The following is a 23,296-nucleotide window of genomic DNA, read 5'->3' on the forward strand; positions in this document are numbered from 1 at the left end:
CTCTTTAATGTTAGTTTTGTTCTGTGGGGCCAAATACCATTCACTTAATCCTTCTTCCAAAACTCAGAATAGTAATTCTGCCTCCTGCTTCTAGTCTTTTTTCCTTCAGGAGAAACATCACCATTTCCTTCATTTGACTCATACAGCACAAACTCAAAACCCCACCACTATCTTAGTTACCCTTTCTCAGAACACATCTCAGCTTATAAAAAACTTTTCTAAAAGACGGTAGCCAGAATTGAACACAAATCTACATGTGACTCACCAGAAGTAGAAACTCCTTATTCCTGGACATTCTACCTCTCAATGGAAGCCAAGGTTGCATTATCTTTTTTTTTTTTTTTCTTTTTTTGCTGCTGTAATATTGCTGGATAATATCGAGCTTGAAGTCAACTAAAATCGGTAGTTCATTCCAGATGGACTGCTGTCAAGCACTGCCTTCCTCTTCTTATTCTTACAAAGTCAATTTTGTGGGCTCTATTACATTTCATCTTATTAAATTCAGGTCAGTTTTCAAGCCTGTCAAGATCTTCTTGGATTCTGACTGCTGTCCACTGTTAGTCATCACCCTTAGCTTTGTGTCATCTGCAAATTTAATGTTTATGACAATGGTAAACCTGATCCTAAGGTATAATGTTACTGAAGAGATATTGAAGGGCAATGTTAAGTCCATAAAGGGAAGCTGGGTACCGAGAGGATTTGCATAAGTTCTTTGGAACAATTTCTTTATTCTCAATTCTATCTCCCTAAGTTAAAACACTGGATCATCAATTGCCCAACAGGAGTGTAAATGAATTGCCCCTTTTCTCCATCAGGGAGAAACTAGTTGGCACTATAATCCAAGTGAAGATTATAACATGAAAGATATAGAGCTGGGATGGAGCCTAGATATCAGTCCAGTGTCCTTATTTGACAGATGAGGAAACTGAGACCCACAAAGATTAAGGAGCTTGACCAATTATCGAACTACTAAATAGAAGAGATTGGATTTGAAACAAGTTGTCTTACTTCTTAATCCAGCCAGCTTTCCATAGTACCATATTATGTTTCACATTTGACATGTTAGGAGGAAATTGCTCTCTTGCAAAGAATTCATGAAGAGAAAACCAGCAGCCCCTACAACAGTCCTACTTTCTCTAAAACTAAAGTACAGGGTCACAGTGCTTCTTCTCCAGGGACATTAGCACATCAAGGCTTAAGGAAGGAGGTTCCTTTAGAAACACCTTCAAATTACATACATTGCCTCTAGTTACTTATATTTTTCTCTCCCCTATCTTAAACATCTCATTTGAATCTGAGATTCTAGACAGACATGTCTAGTTTCTCACCCCGCTACAGACTTCAAGGGAATAACCTTGTATCTTTTTTCTTTCCTTTTATTCTCTCAAGAAAGTCTGAAGTTTTTCCTTCTGGGGATAGGGAAGTCATTTTACCTTTTTTTTCTTTAGATGCTTATTTTTATTTTTACAAACAGTATTCTTTTGAATAAATTGTAGCACACATTTAAAGATAATTTAATAATAGCACAAGCATTCAAGTATATGTTGTCTTAGTCAATCTTCAGTAAGACATCATGAGGTCAGTGATATAAGTGATTATTATTACCATTTTACAAAGGAGAAAATTGAGGCTCCTTAGTTAAAAAATAAAAACTAGTGAGAGTTTAATGACTCATGTAAGGTTATTGGTAACAGTAATCAACATTTATGTTATTTTAAGATCTGCAAAATGTTTTGTGTATATTGTTTCATGCGATCCTCTTGACAACTCTGTGAGATGGATGCTATTTTACCCTCATTTTATAAATGAGGAAACTTAAATTCTGAGTTGGTGTAATGGTTATTGTGATTTAGTACATGTCTGTGGAGGAATTTGAACTCAGGTCATCTTGACTGTCAAGTCTAGGATTTTTTTCCCCCTCAATGACACACTACTCCCCACTAGGTAAATTGGATATTTACTCTCTTGATAAATGTAGCAATGGTGAAGTAGTGGTGCTGAGCAAAGTTGCTTAACAACATAAATTGATACTCTTCACTCCACTGTTGATTAATTGTCTAGGTGGGTTTTCCAGTGTAAATACTCCTCCTTTGTTCTGAAAGTTGTATTAAAAAGTTTAAAATTATCTCTATCTTTCCTGTTTCCAGGTTCCCAGTCGAGACACAATCCTGTAAAAACACTTCTGTCTTAGGTCTATCTCTTTCATCTCTGGGGATGCTTTCAATTAATTGCTTCTTTATTTGAAATAAGTAATAGTCAATTAACAAAGACCCTTGGTGGAACACTGTTTATAAAGATAAAATAAACATCTAAAATAAAGATAAAATGACTTTCCTAGCCCCAGAAGGAAAAACTTGACTTTTTTTTGAGAGAATAAAAGGGCAGAAAGAAGATACAAAGTTACTCCCTTGAAATCTGTAGCTGAGTGAGGGATTAGTTTCAGCAACATGGTTTCTGTCCCATGTTCCATCATTGGATCTGTCCAAACAGCCTGCCTACCAGAATCTTGGATTCTTTTTTTCTGATGACTGTGTTTGCCCAGTTCCTTCCCAGCTCCCTATAACTTGTCACAGCTTCCCCTTTTCCTGCTCCATCTGTCATGTAAGGTTTTGTCAAAAATGGGGTTCCTCTTTGAGAACCTCTCCTTATCTCAGAGAAGGTCACCAGGAGGTGACCTGTCATTCTGTTCACTCAAGAGAATTGTTTATACCTGGTAAAAGATCGCTTTACCACAGGTTTACAGTTCATTTATCTTCCCTTTATTTAACTCCCATTCTGTGATTAGATCTGGGAAAGACAACCTTCCTTACCTATATGCTAAAGCTAGGGTCTGATTTCCAGCCTCATGCTTCCTACTAACAGAGTAGATGTTTTTTAATTGAATGAAAAGTTCATAGGCTCAAAGATTTAGAACTGGAAGGGGTCTTAGAGGTCATGGAAAGCAACCTCCACATTTTTTAAAATAACTTTTTATTGATAGAACCCATGCCAGGGTAATTTTTTACAGCATTATCCCTTGCACTCACTTCTGTTCCGATTTTCCCCCTCTCTCCCTCCATCCCCTCTCCCAGATGGCAAGCAGTCCTTTACATGTTGAAAAGGTTACAGTATATCCTAGATACAATATATGTGCGCAGAACCGAACAGTTTTCTTGTTGCACAGGGAGAATTGGATTCAGAAGATATAAATAACTCAGGAAGAAAAACAAAATGCAAGCAGTTTATATTCATTTCCCAGTGTTCTTTCTTTGGGTGTAGCTGCTTCTGTCTATCCTTGATAGCTCTCTTTATCGAAGAGATCCACTTCCATCAGAATACATCCTCAAACAGTATTGTTGAGGTATATAATGATTTCCTGGTTCTGCTCATTTCACTTAGCATCAGTTCCTGTAAGTCTCGCCAGTCCTCTCTGTATTCATCCTGCTGGTCATTCCTTACAGAACAATAATATTCCATAATATTCATATACCACAATTTACTCAACCTTTCTCCAATTGATGGGCATCCATTCATTTTCCAGCTTCTAGCCACCACAAACAGGGCCGCCACAAACATTTTGGCACATACAGGTCCCTTTCCCTTCTTTAGTATCTCTTTGGGGTATAAGCCCAGTAGAAACACTGCTGGATCAAAGGGTATGCACAGTTTGTTAGCTTTTTGAGCATAGTTCCAAATTGCTCTCCAGAATGGCTGGATGTGTTCACAATTCCACCAACAATGTATCAGGGTCCCTGTTTTCCCACATTCTCTCCAACATTCCACATTATCTTTCCCTGTCACTCTAGCCAATCTGACAGGTGTGTAGTGGTATCTCAGAGTTGTCTTAATTTGCATTTCTCTGCGATTAATAATGATTTGGAGCTTATTTTCATATGTCTATAAATAGTTTCAACTTCTTCGTCTAAGAATTGTCTGTTCATATCCTTTGACCATTTATCAATTGGAGAATGGTTTGATTTCTTATAAATTAGAGTCAATTCTCTATATATTTTAGAAATGAGGCCTTTTTCAGAACCTTTGATTGTAAAAATATTTTCCCAGTTTATTGTTTCCCTTCTAATCTTGTCTGCATTTGTTTTGTTTGTACAAAAAACTTTTCAATTTGATATAATCAAAATTTTCTATTTTGTGGTCAATAGTGATCTCTAGTTTTTCTTTGGTCATAAATTCCTCCCTCTTCCATAGGTCTGAGAGGTAAACTATCCTATGCTCTTCCAATTTATTTATAATTTCATTCTTTATGCCTAAGTCATGAACCCATTTTGACTTTATCTTGGTGTACAGTGTCCACATTTTAATAGAAGAGGAAACTGAGGGATCACATAGGTGTCAAAGGTGGGAAGAAAACAAAAATGTACAGTTATTGGGCCAAAGTCTCACAGATATTCGAATGGGAGATGTGGGTTTCTATTCTAGGTTTTCTGATTCCAAATTAAGAGCTCCTTCTATTACACTATAGTGCTTAACATATAGTAGGTGCTTTAAAAATGTTCATTAACTTATTCTGACACATAGTAGGTGCTTGATAAAGATTTATCAACTTAGCCTGGCACATAGTAAGTGCTTAATGTTTATGAACTTAGCATGGCACATAGTAGGTGCCTAATAAAGGTTTATCAATTTGTTTTGGCACATAGTTGGTGTTTAATTAACATTTATCATAAAAAACTCAAAAGATTTATCATAAAAAACAAATATCCCATGGGAAAACAGGCACACTGATACATTGTTGGTGGAATTGTGAATACATCCAACCATTCTGGAGAGCAATTTGGAACTATGCTCAAAAAGTTATCAAATTGTGCATATCCTTTGATCCAGTAGTGTTACTATTGGGCTTATAACCCAAAGAGATCTTAAAGAAGGGAAAGGGGCCTGTATGTGCACAAATGTTTGTGACAGGTCTCTTTGTAGTGGTCAGAAACTGTAAAGTGAGTGGATGCCCATCAATTGGAGAATGGCTGAATAAATTGTGACATATGAATATTATGGAATATTATTGTTCTGTAAGAAATGACCAGCAGGAGAATTTCAGAAAGACCTGGAAAGACTTACAGGAACTGATGCTGAGTGAAATGAGCAGGACCAGGAGATCATTATATACTTCAACAAAAATACCATATGATGATCAATTCTGATGGACGTGGCCCTCTTCAACAATGAGATGAACCAAATCAGCTCCAATAGAGCAGTTATGAATTGAATCAGCTACACCCAGCAAAAGAACTCTGGGAGATGACTAAGAAACATTGCATTGAATTCCCAAATCCTTTTATTTTTCTCCACCTGCATTTTTGATTTCCTTCATAGGCTAATAATAGTACACCATTTCAAACTCTAATTCTTTTTGTACAGCAAAGTAACTGTTTGGACATGTATACTTATATTGTATTTAATTTATACATTAACATACTTAACATGTATTGGTTAACCTGCCATCGGGGGGAGGGGATGAGGGGGGAAGGAGGGGAAAAATTGAAACAAAGGTTTGGCAATTGTTAATGCTGTAAAATTACCCATGCATATATCTTGTAAATAAAAAGCTGTAATAATAATAATAATAAAAAACATTCCAGTGGTGACAACACTAGGACTAAAATTTGGGTCTGAATTTTTTCAACTATCTTGTGCTGATTTATATGGGCAAGTCTATCATTTAGAACATGGTTTATAACATCATTTATTACATGGACTAAAGGGGAAAAGTGTTCTAGATGACAAATAATAAGACATAAAATCATTTGGGGAGAGGGGAGGCAATGAACTCTTTACTATTTAAGAAAAAAAGCTCTACATACTTTCTTGGAAGAATCTGCCTCTAAAATGAATTATTCTCTCTGCATCTTTCTTTCCTGCTCTCTGGATTTTCAGGGAGGTCTTAGGTCCAGTTTTTATTCACCTAGGATGTACGTTTTCTTCAGTGTTTGGAGATATGTAGAAACTTCTCTCTATACACAAATGGAGCAAAGACAGAATTTGAGCATAAAGAACTCTCATTCTTACCTTCTTTATGAACTCTCATAAGCACCATGAGATATCCACAAGAAGCAGAGTTTGATGACCTATCTTTACTTCTTACTGTCGCTGTCTCTAGTAGAGCCAAAATATAGTCATATATGTCCTATTACTAGTATTTTTAGTAGGCACCATATTTTAACATATATTTTTACAATATTTTTATAATCATCTCCACAAGAAGTATATTTAGTGTATATATGTATATACATGTGTATGTATGTATATGTGTGTATATATATATACCTGTATATCTTATCTTTCTGAGTTCAAACCTGACCTCAGATACTAGCTGGATGACCCTAGAGAAGTCACTTAACCCTACTTGCCTCCATTTTCTCATCTGTAAAATGATCTGGAGAATAATTTTTTAATTGAATAAAAAGCAAACCATTTCAGTATCTTTGCCAAGATAGTCCCAAATAGGGTCATGAAGAGTCAGTTACAAATAAAAATGAACTAAACAAGCACAATATCTGTCCATCTTGTTTTTCTTGATAGAATGTAATTTCCTTGAGGATAGGGACTACTTTGTTTGTGTTTGTAATCCTACCACCAACCACTGAACCAATAAACATTTATTAAGTGCTGATTGTGTGCCAGATCACTACTTTGTCATGGGAGAGAGGTTTGGGTAGCTTAATGAAGCTAAGATCTGGGTTGTGGGGGTTACCCAAGATGAACAGATCATAGTGGAGAATTCTGATTAAAGATATTTCACCAGAGAAGGAAATGGCAAACCACTCCAATAACTTTGTCAACAAAACCTCCAAGCAACCAATCCATGGACAGTACTAAAATACTAAAAGAGAGGAATACGTCAGGTTGGAAGGGTCTAGCAGGTGATAGTCTATGAGGTCACAAAGAAGTAACTATGACTGAAGTACATGTGCCAAGCACGCTTGGCATGTATCCTAAGTGCTGAGAATACAAAAAGGGGGCAAGGGACAACCCCTGCCCTCGAATAATTTGCAATTTAATGGGGGATACAATAAACAAATAGGTACAAACAAACTAGATGCAGAGAAATAGAAAGTAAGTATCAGGATGTAAATATTGGCTATAAGAGGGTTAGAAGAGATTTATCAGAGAAAGTGGGTTTTAATTAGGATGTAAAAGAATTCAGGGAAATCAGTAATCAGAGAAGGGAAGGAAAGTTTTCTAGGTATTGGGAAGTAGTCAGAGATAACGCCAGGAGTCAAGAAGAGTGTCTTATGGAACAGGCAGGAGGCCAGTATTATTGGATTGATGAATATGTTGGGTAGTAGATGCAAGAAGACCAGAAAATTCAGAGGGAGCCATTTTATGAAGGGCTTTGAATGCCAGAGTATTTTGTTTTTGTTCCTGGAGTTTCCTGTAGGACAATGGCATGGTTGAACCTATACTTTAGGAAAATCACTTTAGTACCTGAATGAATGATGGATTGGAGGCAGGCAGATCTATCAGCAGACTAATGCAGTAATCCAAGCATGAGGTAATGAAGGCTTCACATTTAACAAAGACTTGTTGAAGGATTGACCCAAGAAAGAGTCAGGCTAATAATGCACAAGAACGAAGGGTGAAGATGGACCCGTAGCCTGATTGATGAATAGGTAGTCACAAAATCCATTTTCAAGAAAGGCTCTGGGAGATAGCATGATTCAGGATCAAAAGGGATGGGAAAGCTGCAGTATGAACCAATGGAGAAAATGCTGCTGTCCATGAGCAGCAGGTGGTTAAGTATTAGTTTTCATTACGTAGTATGGCCTCTAGGCTACTTCTTCCATTCTCCATTCCTGCTCATATACCTTTAATGGAGTGATGTTTGATCAACAAGGAGACTTAATTGGCACTTGTTGTCCCAGGCTGACCAAGGCAGGAAAGTGAACTCCCATTTTTAGAAAGATTTTCAACAAGCCTTCAAATAATAGGTCCATGTGATTTTGAGTTGGAAGGGCTTGGTGATCATTTTAAGCAGAAATTTAATTTCCCTTTTGCCTTCTCCATCAATTCTACTTCATCAAGGTCATGCTGTATACTATAGACAGCATCATTTGGTTAGGTACTAACAGAAATGGAAGGAAGGGCTGGCCCATCTGAGAAAAGGCCCAGCTGCTGGGGATCCGGATCCCCATAACACCCTTAGATGGCTTCACATCTGCCTCTATGGCCCTCTTCTTCCATTGTTGAGTTGGGAGACCCCAGGCTGGCCATCCTTTACTGCTCTCCCTATCTGAACTCCATGGCTAACACTCTACAAAACCCACCCCTGTTCCATTTCACTTCTTTTTATATGTTGTCTTCCTTAAATAAAAGATAAGCTGCTTGAGGACAGGATCTATCTTGGTTTTTTGCTTCTTTTTGTATTCCCAGCATTCAATTCAACTTGCTGAAATAAAACAAGCCTTTGCTAAATATTTGTCAAGAAGCATCCAAAATCAGTGAAGTGATACTATCATGTGAAGTATCACATGAACTGATTTTGATTGAAGATTACTTTTTTAATAACTTGTTTCCCTCTCACCCATTTTTTCAGTAAGGAAAAAGTAACTGGGCTAATTAAGGGACACACAAGGATACAGTCCTGGATGAACACTTTGGTGTTAAAAACTTCCAGAAGAGGAAAGCTCCTCTATCTATGTAAGTTGGCGCATTCTCTGAAACTTATAATCTCAGAGAATTGAGCAAAGTGCAGAATGACAGTGCATGATGGAGGGGGGGAGGGAACCTTGACTTTCTTGGGTCTTCAGCCATTATTCCATGCTATCTCAAGTGGGGGGCATTGTCCCCCAAAGCATACAGTGGCTAATCATGCATATTATAAACATTTCCTTGTCACAAATGAATCAGTGTATCTTAAGCATGACTTAAGGGATGAGGTTCTTTTCCTAAGGCAGAAAGGGCATTTTCTCCCTCTCATCTTTTCCCCTCCCTCAACAGTACAGCTTAAAATAGAATAAGGGCATCTCATTTTATGCAAGAAGTGTGTGCCTGGAAGGTTGTGTTCAAAATGAATTTGGGCAGATCTGATATTGTAAATGAAGTAGAAAGGATGCCGAGCACATCTTAGACAATGTTTGCTGCTTAATTTAAAGATCGAGACACTTAGTATTTTTATAGAGTGGAAAAAAGATATCAAAATCATAGATTTAGAATTGGGAGAGACCTTAAAGGTCATCCTATAGAACCCTCTTCATTATACAGATGAGGAAATTGAGGCATAGGAGATTGTGACTTCCTTGAGGAAACATAAAAATAAGGGTTGGTGGTAGGGTTTCAAGTTCAACTTCCAACTTTATGTTCATGTCCAACTCTACCCCATTTTGTCTTAGTCTATCTCTGTATTACTTTCTCCTTTCAGCTGTCTCTGTTTCTCATTCTCTCACAGAATTTATGTATCCTTGTCTTTGTCTCTTGCTCCCCTCTGTCTCTTTCTGTGTTTTTTCTCTGTCTCTGTCTTTTGGTCTCTCTCTTCTCTCCTTCTCTTTCTCTCCTTTTTCCTTCTTTTCCTTCTCATTTTCAGAGTTCATTTAGCTCATGAATTTTGTCCTTTTTAACACACATGTACATGTAGAAATGTATGTAGGCCCATATAGGAACACATATCCTTATATGTAGCAATAGCATTCACAAAATGGGGGCACATGTACAAATACATGTTTTAATGTATTAAAAAAGGCAGTGAGGTACAGAGAGGTGAATGCTGGACTTGGAGTGCCAGAAAGAAGCACAGACAAATAGGACAGCTTTGGAAACTACAAATTCAACTTTTTATATATTTTAAAAAAAGCTAAACCAAGCTAAACAAAATAAAAATATTCAGTTTTGTGTGCAAGTCTGTTTTTCTGTTTTATTTTGAATGTGGACAAGTTCATCTTAGTATTTGTGAAATTCAGGAGAGAAGGAGGAAGAGACAGATAGAGACATAGAGAAACAAAGTGAGAGAAGTAAAAGAAGGGAAAGTGAGAAAAAGAAAAAGGAGAGACAGATGGAAAGACAGAGACAGACACATAGAGATAGAGACACACAGAGGGATAGAGAGATAGAGAGGAGCAAGAGACAGAGAGAGAGAGATAAAGATATATAAAGACTGTGAGAGAGTGAGAAACAGACAGCTGAAAGGAGAAAGTGACAGAGACAGAGAGACACAGAGAGATAAAGACAGAGAGATAGAGACAAAGAGAAACAGAGAGACAAAGACACAAAGACAGATGGAGGCAGAAAAAGAGATAGCTAAGAGGAGAAACTGACAGAGATAAAGCTAGAAAGGTAGATAGACAAACAAAGAGAGACAGAGAGAAAGACAGACTTAGGCAGAGAGACACACACAGAGAAAGAGAGAATGAGGCAGAGTGACAAACACACACAGAAAGAGAGAGAAAGAGAGAGAAAGCGAAAGAGAGAGAGAGCGAGAGAGCGAGAGAGCGAGAGAGCGAGAGAGAGAGAGAGAGAGAGAGAGAAAGTGAGAGCGAGAGCGCTGAATTTGGGGACCAGAATTCAAATTCCACTCAATACTTACTAGCTGAATGATCCTGGGCAAATCACTGAAATTCCAAGCCTCAGTTTCCTCAATTGAAAAATGCTTATAATATCTGTAGTTATTTCCCTTCACCTCATTGCTGCGGGGCTCAAAGGAAGCACTCTGTTTTGCATTAAAATATTATCTAAAGTCAGTTTTTATTGGTTACTTTTACACTGAATATGGTTTCCAGAGATTATTTCTTTACAGTGTAAACCAATCTGATGAGGAAGAAAGATGGGAGTTTGCAGTGAGTGGTGAGAGAATTCACAAATAACGGATTTTTATAGGATGTGTAGACAGACATAAGTGAGAGCAAGTGAATATGAAGTTGTAATGTGTTATACTAAGGAGTGTCAGGGATTTTGCCAAAGCTTCAAGGAGGATGATATTGATGAGGAAAAGAGTCATCAAAAAGGTAGCTTTTAAAGTAACACTGAGAAAAAAGAAAAATATCAAAGAAAAGGGATGAATTCAGATCAAGGTGAAAGGTATAATAATTGTAATGATCTTGTACTTTCTAAATGCATGAGGTCATGGGGACAGGCTTACTAGGACCTCAAAGGCTGTCTAGTTCAATTCCTTCACTTTAGAGCTAAGGGGAAGGGGGGACCACATTTTTCATATGAACAAAGACCCAGAGGTAGACATTTGTAGTACCAAGGAGATGGGATTTGAACTTAGAACCTGTGACTCCAATATCTTTATATTCTCTCAGTGGGAGATAACATTGGGACACTAGCATTCTCAGCACAATGCCTGGCATATACTAGTTATCTGGTAAACATTTGTTGATTTTTTTATCTTCTTTCTTTCTTCCTTTCTCTCTGTCTTTTTCTTCTTTCCTTTCTCCTTTTCTTTCTTCTTTCCTTTCTCCTTTTCTTTCTTCTTTCCTTCCTTTTTTCTTTTTTCTCTTTCTTTCTCTTTGTTTTTCTCCCTCCCTCCCTCTTTTTCTTCCTTCCTCCCTCCCTCCTTTTCTCCCTTCCTCCCTCCTTCTCTTCCTTCCTTCCTTTCTTCCTTCCCTCCCTCTCTCCTTCCTTCTCCTTCTCTCTCTCTTTCTTTCCCTTCCCTCTTCCCTCCTTCCCTTTCTTCCTTCCTCCTTCCTTCCCTCCCTCTCTCCTTCCTTCTCCTCTTTCTCTTTCTTTCTCTCTCTCTCTCTCTCTCTCTCTCTCTCTCTCTCTCTCTCTCTCTCTCTCTCTCTCTCTCCCCTTTTTTCTTTCCTGCTGAACTGGCTAGGGGAATGCTAAAGATAACATTTACCTAGATTTTGGCAAAGCATTTGACAAAGTATCTGCCTCACCGAAAATCAACAAGGATTTCCCCCCTAAGAACTGCCCCCCCCCAACTGATCACATGCAAACATTGCTAGGGTAGCATTGTTTCTAACATTGGACAATTTTCTATCCTTATGCAGAAATCTTAATTCTGAGTCTAATTTCTCTTGGCACATAGAGCCAACCCTAGTGTCCAGCAGAAATATCTACTGGAATTAGGTGTCCAAAGCGAAGAACAAGGGAAAGGATTTCTCTCCCTTGCAAATTAGAATAGCAGTGAATGTGATTAGAAAAATCTGTAAGCCTTCCCAAAGGAGAAATATGAAAAACAACTAGAAACATTTCCTTAGCAACACAAATAAGATCACAGCAAACATACGGGTTGCAAATGGTTGGATGTGGTCACTGTATTTATTCATAATAGGTTTTAATAATGCCTTAATAATGGAAAATAACACATACATACATGAATATAGTTTTCCCTGAAGTTTTTCTTGGGCTTGGAGAAAACTGTCCAACTTTTCCTAATCTCTTTGGTCCTTGGAATCAGGGAAAGAAGTCTTAACCCAAGGTTTCTATGCGTGAAGGCTCTGGTGATATTATCTTCCTTCCGGTCAGACTGGACATACAGAAGGACAGACACCAAGGCTTTGGCACATCCGTATCCGGGAGAAGTCTTGCATAGCTTGTTAATGAAAAGTGATCATCTCGGACTCGATAGCCTCTTTCTGCTAACAAACTCTGATCCCCTAGAACATCCATGGAACCTGCAGTGGTCCCAATGACCCAGCGGCCCAAAGATCAGGATATGGGTAAGGATATAAATAAAAATAGGCACTATACAATATACATGACCCACATCACTGGTTCTGTTCTTCAGCATGCTACCTTTCACCAGCCACTGTTCCTGTGTGGTCAGTGGGGGAACTCTGGTAATCAGTTCATATTTTTAGGTTCTACTGGCAAGCCACCTGACCACATTTGTTTTCCCGGCATTCTGTAATGTGGCAGCTCCATCAACCTCCATTTTGATTTGCAGGGAAATCAAGGCACCATGAGCAGAAGCAAAGTAGTGAGTGATTATCGATAGAAAAAGAAGAGATTCTGCTCACTTAAAAAAAAAAAAAGTAGACATTCACAATAGGATAAAAAACATTTGATCATTTGATTTTATCGAAATGATTTTTTTTTGGCCATCTCAAGTTTTCCTTCCATTCCTCCATTTTTAGGTCTATATTCTCTATTCTAATCTTAAACATTATTGAAAAATATACATTAGCACCATCACAGTTGCTTTTCACAGAGTGCAGATGAAATTCATCATGAACTCTGACATAATTAAAAACCTGTATATTTTGTGAAACCAGTCTGTATATTTTGTGATACCAGCAAGAACTGCTATATTTTCCTAGAAACCATTCCATTAAAATGCAAAGAAAAATCCAAAATAAAAATAAAAAAAGAATTGTGTTTTCATGTAGCACCTTAAAAGGGTTGTGGTTTTGCTTTTTCAAAAAATTACAATACAAAAGTAACAATATAAACAATGTACAGATTGAAAGTAAACCATAATGTACCGTGATAATACTACAGGAACACTTTGTCACAGAACTACATACGCTGTAGAGTACGTAAAATGCAGTAGTCTGGCTGCAAAAGACAAAATGAGCATAAAGGCAGCCACAGGAGAGACATTTTACGTACAAAAATATTAAATCACAATAAATAATTTTAAACATAAATATTAAACTTTACATCATTAGGATATTCCACATATATATATATATGTTTATGTACACACACATACACACATACATACAAACTCTCACGTACTTACGTCTTCACACCGCATACTTCCACACACAATTGCACACATGCGTGCACACATACACAGACACACAAACACACACACACACCAAAATTTAAGGTGGAGGTATTGCATTATGATCCTTCATCCATCCCATAATGGTATCCTTTTTAGAGCACCTAAAAGAAAAAAAAAAAAAACCACAAATGGTTCTTCTTAATAATGTGGGTTTATCTTTTACAAACTTTAAATTCTTCTAATTTAATGATGATGACAGATGTTAGCATTTATATATTGCTTAAGATATGAAAAGCACTTTAAAATAATATCTCATTTGATTTCCACAAACATCCTGTGAGTAGGTGCTATTTTTATTCTCCCTTTAAAGAAGGAGAAATGGAGGCAAACAAAAATTATTTTTAAATATGTATATTTATATAGTCTATATCAGATTGCTTACCATCTCAGGGAAGAATGAGGGAGGAAGAAGTAGAATTTGGAACTCAAAACTTTTTTTAAATGTTTAAATTGTTTTTAACATATAAGTGGGGGAAAATATAAAATATATAACAAAAATATTGATATATATGTTTAAAATTGCTAGCAGCATAATATTCTATACTAATGGAATTCTCATTATCTTCCTCTTATGTTATTGAGTTGTTTCAATCTTGTATAATTCTTCATGATCTCATTTGGGATTTTCTGGGCAAAAATACTGGGGTTGTTTGCCATTTCCTTTTCCAGCCCATTTTACAGATGTGGAAAGTGAGGTAAACAGAGTGAAGCGATTTGTCTGGGATCACATAACTAGTATCGGAGGTCAGATATGAAGTTAAGTTGTTCTGACTCCTGTGCTACCTAGCTACTCCTCATTATCCCTCAAATTAACTGGCAAGTATGCAGCCTACCTACTTTTAAAACTTGCCTACTTGGGAGGAGCTAGGATTATCCAGCACCTAGGGGATTTGGAACATGATCTTAGAAGCTCTCTGGTCTGAGCTGTCCTTGACCAAGAATTCTCTCTAAAAGATCGCTTGCGGGTGCTCATTCAGCCCCCAATTGAGCCTCTCCCTCCAGACAGTCGCCTCCAATTCTGGACAGTTCTCATTATTGGGGCATTTTTCTGATACTCTCACTGATAGCAAGCACTTCTGTCCCCATCTGACAGCCAGGCTAAGGTATGGGAGGCCAGGCCCTCTGGGAAGCTCAGCACTTTTCTTCTTTGAATTGTCCTTCTACTGGGTGGTTTCCATTTTTCTCAAGCATCAGAGAAAGCTTCATTTTCCTCCGTAGGGGACAAATAGCTGAGGGAGTGAGGACATTTGGAGAAGGAAAAGTTACCCTTTTCACCTTAATTAGTAGACTGATGATCACAGGATGGGAGAACTCGAGCTAAGAGCAACTTAAAGGTCACACAGGTGAGAAAACTGAGCCTCAGAGAGGGTGAGCTGCCTAAAGTCACACAAATCAGTTGGTAATGGTGGGGTTAAGATTTTAACTCAGGCCTTCTAGCTAATGCTCCTTCCATCACACCACACTGCTCTCTAGGATGGCCAATAGTATACAAATTGATGCATTGTTGGAAAGAGGATTGGGGCAATCATGATCTATTAGACTGTAAGCTCCCTGAGAGCAGGTGACAGTCTTTTGTCTCTGTGTAGCTCCAGTGCTTAGCAAAGTCCATGACATAATAATAGTCATTTAAAAAATGTTAACTGAATTGAATCAAATCAAATGATCCCAGGTGTGGAAAGGAAGGTATTTTAGCCTAAGGAGGAAGGAGTGGGGAGTGAGAAAAGAGAGGGACCAAAAGGAAAACAAAACAAAACAAGAAGCTACAACTACTGACTGTACTTGCCCCAAATTGTCCCATTCCCCTCTCTCTTCCCTTTGATCCCCAAAGACAGACCCATTGACAACCTACCAGTATCAGAGCACTCGCACCTCCAGGCCGGTTCCAGAAGACGGTGTGCATTTTCCACAGTATCCACCACATTTCCCAGTGACTTTGGTGCCATCCTGAAAGGAGATGTATCATATTAGGTAGCGGCTATGGTGGTAGAATGTTTGCTCATGTGCAGGGATGGATGTTCCCAAAGACCATCCCTGCTTCCTTTTTTATTTTCTAAAGGTCAGAGTTTCCTCATAGAAATCCTGCTAAACAACCTCCCATTTTATCAATGATTCTAGTAGGTGAGGATTCCATCTCAAATAAAAGTAAAAAGAGTCATTTTGTTAGTCATTCAACCCACCAGTCACTGAAATCATGAAATGTGCTTCCCATTTCCTGGGAGAAAGGTGATAGACTCAGAGGAACAGATTAAGACATATATGGACGTTTCATCTAGAATTGTGGTTGGTCATTGCATTTATCAGTTACGAAATCCTTCAAGCTTGATCATCTTTACAATATTGCTCTCATTGTATACATTTTTCTGATTTTCCTCACTTCACTTTGCATCACTTCAGACTGATCTTTGTAATCTCATATTTTTCTGAGATGATCATCCTGATTAGATCTCATAGCACACAACAGTATCATATTCATATACCCTAGATTGTTTGGCCATTTTCCAATTGATGGGCAGTTTCTAATTCTTTCCCTCTGAATAAGGAGCCTCTATGATGATCTTTTTCTTCTTTCTTTGGGGATGATAGGGTTAAAGCTAGTTAAGATCTCAGAGCATCCTTGAGTTCAATCCCCCATTTATAAGTGAAGAAACTGAGATGCCAAGGACTTTCCCAGTGTCACACAGCTAGTAAGTACTTACTAGCTATCAAGTCCAGGACTCTACCCATCCTACCGTATTGCCTTTAGGTGCTCTTTTAATGCAGTTCTTTTAGACTTTCTAGCTTTTCAAGAAAATGTTCTATTTTCCTTGTTCTTTCTCCCCCTTTCCCCACAGTTATGTTCTTATGACCTTTAAAAAGGGGTAGGAGTTGAAAATAACAAGAGATGGCATTCTCCTTATACTGGTGATGATCTTCCTTTTCCAAGTTTCCACAGCCAAGCTGGCCTCCATTTTCCTAGTCAAACCTGCCTGTCAAAAAGAGAAGGCCCAAAGAAATAGGCATCCGTGTTTCTGGGGGAGACCTTGATTTTCTGATAGGTTAGGCCACAGGGATCCTCAAACTTTTTAAATAGGGGGCCAGTTCACTGTCCCTCAGACTGTTGGAGGGCCGGACTATAGCAAAAACAAAAACTTTGTTTTTGGGCCTTTAAATAAAGAAACTTCATAGCCCTGGGTGAGGGGGATAATCGTCCTCAGCTGCTGCATCTGACCCGCAGCCGTAGTTTGAAGACCCCTGGGTTAGGGGAATGCAGATGGCCATATCTGTGATGAGAAGGGAGATTTTAGAGAAACTTATGAAGTTTTTATATGAATTCATGCAGAGTGAAGTGAGAAAACCCAGGAGAACAATTTGCATGATAAAAAACAACTCAAGAGAGAGAAAGAATTTCAAAAGACCCAAGAATTCAGATGAATGCAGGGCCAGCCACTATTTCAGAAAAACTACCTACTTTCTTTAACATCTTTCCAAGTGTTTTTGACATCATTCTCCTTATCATTTCTACTAGCACAATAATGTTCCATCACAATCATATACCAGAACTTGTTCAGCCATTCCCAGTTTATGGGGATCCCCTCAATTTCCAATTCTTTGCTACCACAAAAAGAGCTGCTCTAAATATTTTCATACATAAATGTCATTTTCCTTTTCCTTGTGTTCTCTTTAGGATATAGACTTAGTAGCAGTATCGCAGGGTCAAAGAGTCATGGTTTTATAAATTTGGGGAAACTATGCATATTTGTTAAAAGGATTTTCTTTTTCTTTCAGTTTTCAACTAGGGGAAAAGGAGAGATAAGAAATTATAAATTCAAAAAAAAGTTTTAAAAAATTTAAAGGGTCATATTTGAACTGTTACAAGAGAAATCACATCAGCTTAGAGCTTGACAAGACTTTGGAGGAGGTCTAGATGAGCTCAAAGCAAAATTAAAAATTCCCTTTGTAACGTGGTCAATAAGTGGTCATCTCTGAAAACTTCCAATGACAGGGAACCAATACCTCCCAAGGCAGCTTAGTCCATTTTGTAAGACCTATAATTATTAGAATTCTAGTCCTTAAATTAAGCCTCAATCTCCTTCCCTAGGCATTGAAGGGATTTCATTCTCTGGAAGGGGTGACTGTGTGTATGTGATTCAATTCCCACCTTCTCCAAGGCGCTTTCCCTGTCTACTACACTTTAATCAGTCAGTAACCCCTACCACTTAGTACTTAATTATATATCCATAATCACAGAATTGCAATAATTACTCCTGATTCTAGAGGTCCATGGTGGCGTATGGACTGCCATTAGTTCAAAGTCTAGTTCTATTTCTGCTAAATGCATATTACCTCCCTCCCCCATGCCAATTCTCATTAGATTTTTCCCCCATTAGATTATTGTGTGTTTGCTCATATTTGTACATGTTTTATCCTCCAATAGAATATAAATTTCTTGATGGCAGATATTTTAACATCCCCAAGCATCTACATCTAGTATGTTCCCTTTGCTCGAAATAAGTTTTTGTTTCAGTTAAGCTATCAAAGTCATTTTAGATTTATTTGCTTTTGTGGTATTCAGCTAAGCCTTATTAATTTTGGACTCTTTGAATTTGGAATTCAGACAAGAGGCTGGTTTCAAGTATACCTTTGTACTAATTACAGAAGAAAAAAAAAGACTTGCTAAGCAAATGGATAAGATAAATGCGATCAGAGGGAGATCTACAGGAAAAATAGTTTTACAACACTGTGTCATACCCTATTTCTTATGCCTTATCATCTGTTTTGAAGAGCAGAAAGCTACCTGTTTACTTGTCTATCTTTCTAGGAAGAAGAGAAAACTCAGAATCAAATGAGTACTAAGTAATTTAGTGCTTGAGAAACCCAAAGATTTCAGTTATTCATGTAAGAGCTTACCATTTGACAAAAATTGTTGGGAAAACTGGGAAGTAGTTTGGCAAAAACTAGGCATTGATCAACATTTCACACCATATATTCAGAGAAGTTCCAAATGGGTATATTACTTAAAAATAAATTACTACAAAATTAAGTGATCAAGAAAAAAAATCACCTAGCAGATTTATGGATAGGGACAAGATATAAAGAGAATCACAGAAGATTTTAAAAAAGGCAATTTTTATTATATAAATTTAAAAAGTTTTTTTTTTTTTTGCACAAATAAAACAAATGCAGCTAAAATTAGGTGAAACAGGTAGATGGGTAAAAATCTGCAGAGCAAGTTTTTCTGATAAAGTTCTCATTTTTAAGATATATCAGAAACTGATTCAGTTTTATAAGAACAAGAGCTACTCCCCATTTGGGAAATGATTAAAGGATTTGGAAAAATTGTCAAAGGAAGAAATTCAAGTTATAAATAGCCTTATTAAAAAAAATCTTTAAGTCACTAATATTCCAATTAAAATAACTCTGGGGTATTACCTTACAACTATCAGATTTACAAAGTTAACCAACAAAAGACAAATGCTGGAGGGCCTTAAGGGCTTAAGAGGACCAATCTATCAATTCCATGTTGACGGAGGTATGAATGTGTCTAGCTTTTCCTAAAAACCATTTGGAACAATGGCTAAAAAGCTATCACACCATGGATTCCTTTTGACTCACTTATGTCACTACTGAATATAATATACTCCAAAGAGATTGAAGAAAAACTCATATGTGCAAAAAATATTTACAGAAGCTTTTTTTTTTTTTTTTGTAGTGGCAAAAAATAAGAAATTGAGAGAGTGTCCATCTACTGGGGAATGATTTAACAAGTTATGGAACTGCAATGTTCTGGAATTACAACAGTAATTGTGCTATAAAAATGATGAAGGAGGTAGTTTCAGATAAATCTGATATTAGTATGAACTGATACAAAGTGAAGAAAGAAGAACAATTTTTTTTTATAATAACAATAATATTGTAAAAACAGAACAACTTCAGTGAAGTTGTTTATCATGAATGACTCATGATGAAACACATTCCCCATCTCCTAATAAAGAATTGAGAGACTCAGAAGGCAGATTGAGACATATTGAATGTTGGACATGGCCAATGGGGAAAATCGTTTTGCACAACTGTATGTGTTTATAACAGGAGTTTTGTTTCCTTTCTATTTCAATAGGGAGGGAAAATGAAAAGACAGTGGATTTTAGTTTGTAAAATAAAATCTAAAAATTAAAAAAGTGTGAATTTTTAGATGAGAGCTCTTATCACTTAAACTAGTTCTTTTTAATTATATAAACAGAAAAATCCCAAGCATAAATAATAAACACTGTTTAGATTATGATATGGAGTTGGATGGACAGTCCAAAGAGCTCAGCCACTGGTACCTAGCTATATCCTGGCCAGCAAAGGGACAATGAACTGGACCCAGAATGAAGGACGAGGAGAGCAGGTGAATGCATATCTTGGAAACTGTACAGTGCTTTAAATGACTCCAAGTTGCTCAATGAAACAAAAAATCCATGTTTGTCATATCTATGTATTTTTGGTAAGTAGCTAGTTGGATTGAAAGGAAAACAAGAATTTGAATCCTGTCTCATATTTATTATAGATGTGATCTAGGTCACCAATCTTCTCAGTCTCATCTGGAAAATGGGATTAATGATAGCGCCTATTTTACAAGGTTGTTGTGAAAATCAAATAAGATAATATTAAGTGCTGTATAAATGTTACCATCATCATTCTGTGGGTTTGAGTTGTAAAATCTGAGTTTCTTAAAAATTAAAGTTAAAGGTCACCAAAAGGACAATGGGATTTTACATGATGGGCAAACATGAATATCTTGATTCCTCACTCTCATTCATCCCACATATTCGATTAGTTGCCAAATTTTATGTTTACCTTTCCTAGATCTCTTATATAGGACCCTCTGCAATTCAACCTCCATATAATGCCAATATAAATTTTTCTCAAGTACCAATCTGACAATGTTACTGTCTTACTCAATAAATTGCTGTGGCTCCCTATTGCTTCTAGAATAAAATGTAAACTATTCTACTTGGTTTTCATAGCTCTTTATAAGCCATTCTTAATTTAACTTTTCAGTCTTATTGTATGTTACATCCCAGCATACACTATATGATCTGCCCAAACTCTGCTCTTTACTCGTGGCATTTTATTTTCCACTTCTAAGCTGTCCCCAATGCCTTGATTGTACTCCTTCCTTCAACTTTCCCTGACTCAAAAAGTGTTAAAAAAAAATATCAATATAGGAAATATGGTCATAGATTTTTGGATGAGGTGAGGGACTAAAATTTCCTTTCCTTTTCCATACTAAGTTCTGTGACACAATCCTCTCTACCTTCCCAAGAATTTCCTGAAAATCTTTAACAGAGAAGGAAATATTCATTACATTATCAGGCTAAAAGACTCGGGGGGGAGGGGGAAAATGGCACCCAAAATCTACAACTGTAACAACTGTCCTGCAAAAATAATGATTAATTATAATAACAGCTAACATTCACTTAGGGCTTGAAGGTTTGCAAAATGCTTTAAATATGTGATCTCATTTTTTTTTTTCGCATAACAAACTGCTGTTATGATTACCTCTTTATCGATAAGAAAATTGAGGCGGGACAGTTGTGTAATTTCCCCAGAGTCACAGAGCTAGTATGGGGCCGACAGAAGATTTGAACTTGTCTTCTTGACTCTAAATCATACATTCTAACCGCTATAACACCTAAATTCCCACAGGTTTGGAGTAGACTGGGGATAATGAAAAAAAATATTGATTTTAGAGATAAAGGATCTGAATTCAAATCCCACCTGTCATTTACTCTCTGTGTGATCCTGGGTAAATAATGGTCCTTGGTATTTTCATCTTTATAAAGTGAGGGACTGGACTAGATGTTCTCTAGGTCCTTTGGAGTTTAAATCTAGACCCTATAATGCTATAGCACAAAATATAGAGAGATGGAATTAGTTTCAAAGGCCATCTCCAGTAGCACTTAATCACACTCAAGCTTGGTTTCCTCATTGTAAAATGGTCATAAAAATAGCCATCATACTGATCTCACACGGTGGTTGTGAGGCTTCAATGAAAGAATCTTGGAAATAAGAAGCACTTATTAAGTGCCTACTATATACCAGATGCTTTATGAGAGACTGTAGTAAAGCAATTTGCCCACTTGAAAGCATCGGTTCTTATGTATTTGGCATCCCTGGAAAACCTCACCTGTCAGCATCCAGGCACCAAGCAGCCCGACACCCCATTTTTGTTCCTTTTTTTCATTACTTTATTTTACCAATGTTCACAAAAGCAGAACTCCATCCTGCTAATTACTGCCATGTCTGGGTTGTGGGCTATTTCCTGCTTTTAGCTTCATGGTTAAGCAGCTCCCCTAATTACCCAAGGTTGTTCACATCTCATTGAAGAATTTACCACAGGAGAAGCTTGATTAGGAGATGGGAGGGGGGCACCAGTTAGTGCTTTGCACTTGATTTAATTATCAAAATCTCTTCTCAGCCTTCTGCAAAATAGTTTGAAAGGTAATGTGTGGGGGGTGGGGAGATATACACTTTATGCTATCAAAGCAATGACATAGTTATGGATGAACGTGTGTGTGTGTGTGTGTGTGTGTGTGCATATATATGTGTGGTGTGATGGGGGAGGGGGGTGCTTACCGGTGACTTTTTAATTTCAGAGACAGCATAGTTCCCTTGTGAAACCCATCTGGATGCATCTGTTAACGACAGGCCAGTTCCATAAAGATTGATGCTAAAGCGTCCCTGAAACAGATGGCCAAAGAAAATTCTCAGTTCAACCTGACTTCTCAGCTACTCAGAGGGAGATGAGGCTGGATGGAGCGGGGATCGTAGGGGTGTAGACACAGACCACCCACTCCGCCCCGCTCATTTTACAAATGAGGAGCTTAGGCAAGTCACCCAAGCTTACAGAATTAATAAGTGATGGAGGTTGGATTTGCGTCCAGATCAGGAAACTGAGGCTAGTACTAATATATGCTTCCTATACCACACTGCATTTGCTATATGAGGAGTTGGACACCTTCAGGAATTACAAGAGTAAATGGCCATTTCGATTATTCTAGGATGATCTTTCTGCTGAAGCTTCCCATTCTTTGGGATCCCGACATAGGGTGGTCTGCCCTGGACCAATCTCAGCAACCCCAGTGCTTGCTTCCCCAAGGCAGTCCACAGGAAGAAGTGCTTTCTTGCAGATGGCCAGCAGAGGGCGCCTTCAGCCCACTCAGTATAGGCTAGATGCCCAAAGGAAATTCACTGTTATGGAAATTGGATCTATCCCCATTTCCTCCAAGCCCCCTTGGAATGGGCTGCGGCTCTCTGTCGGGATCTCCTAGGAGAAGGTCAGAGAGTACAGGCCCGGTGTGGGGGTGACCTTAGAGGTCAAAGGCCAACCCATCACTTCACAGCAAAAGGGAGTTTTGCATACAAGTCCTAAGTGGCAGAACTGAGGTTTAAACCCCTGTCATCTGGTCCCTGGCGCCTTTCTCCCCAGCCTGGTCCCTGATTTTTCTAAGCCAAACAACATTCTTTTTCATGTCTTCTATGACTCATAAAGGAATTCTTAGGATGATAGATATAGGGAGCCTTAGATCCAGTCCTGGCTCCTCATTTTACAAAATGAGGAAACTGAGCATTGCTTACAGTCATAGGGGTAATATCTACTAA

General features: G+C 37.7%; 1 protein-coding gene across 1 annotated transcript in view; it reads right to left on the bottom strand.

Annotated features, from left to right (window-relative positions):
* Window positions 1-12,169: 12,169 nt before the first annotated feature.
* Window positions 12,170-23,296, bottom strand: part of ADAMTS9 (ADAM metallopeptidase with thrombospondin type 1 motif 9) — a 181,957-nt gene continuing 170,830 nt past the window's right edge. Inside the window, exons 38-40 of the mRNA XM_051980189.1 lie at window positions 22,271-22,375; window positions 15,522-15,616; window positions 12,170-13,773 (exon numbers count right to left, since the gene is read on the bottom strand). Coding sequence (XP_051836149.1) covers window positions 15,527-15,616; window positions 22,271-22,375 — 195 coding nt within the window. The 3' untranslated portion in view covers window positions 12,170-13,773; window positions 15,522-15,526. The remainder of the gene's footprint in view (window positions 13,774-15,521; window positions 15,617-22,270; window positions 22,376-23,296) is intronic.

Source organism: Antechinus flavipes, chromosome 1 (genome assembly GCF_016432865.1).
Source record: "Antechinus flavipes isolate AdamAnt ecotype Samford, QLD, Australia chromosome 1, AdamAnt_v2, whole genome shotgun sequence".
Lineage (NCBI taxonomy): Eukaryota > Metazoa > Chordata > Mammalia > Dasyuromorphia > Dasyuridae > Antechinus > Antechinus flavipes.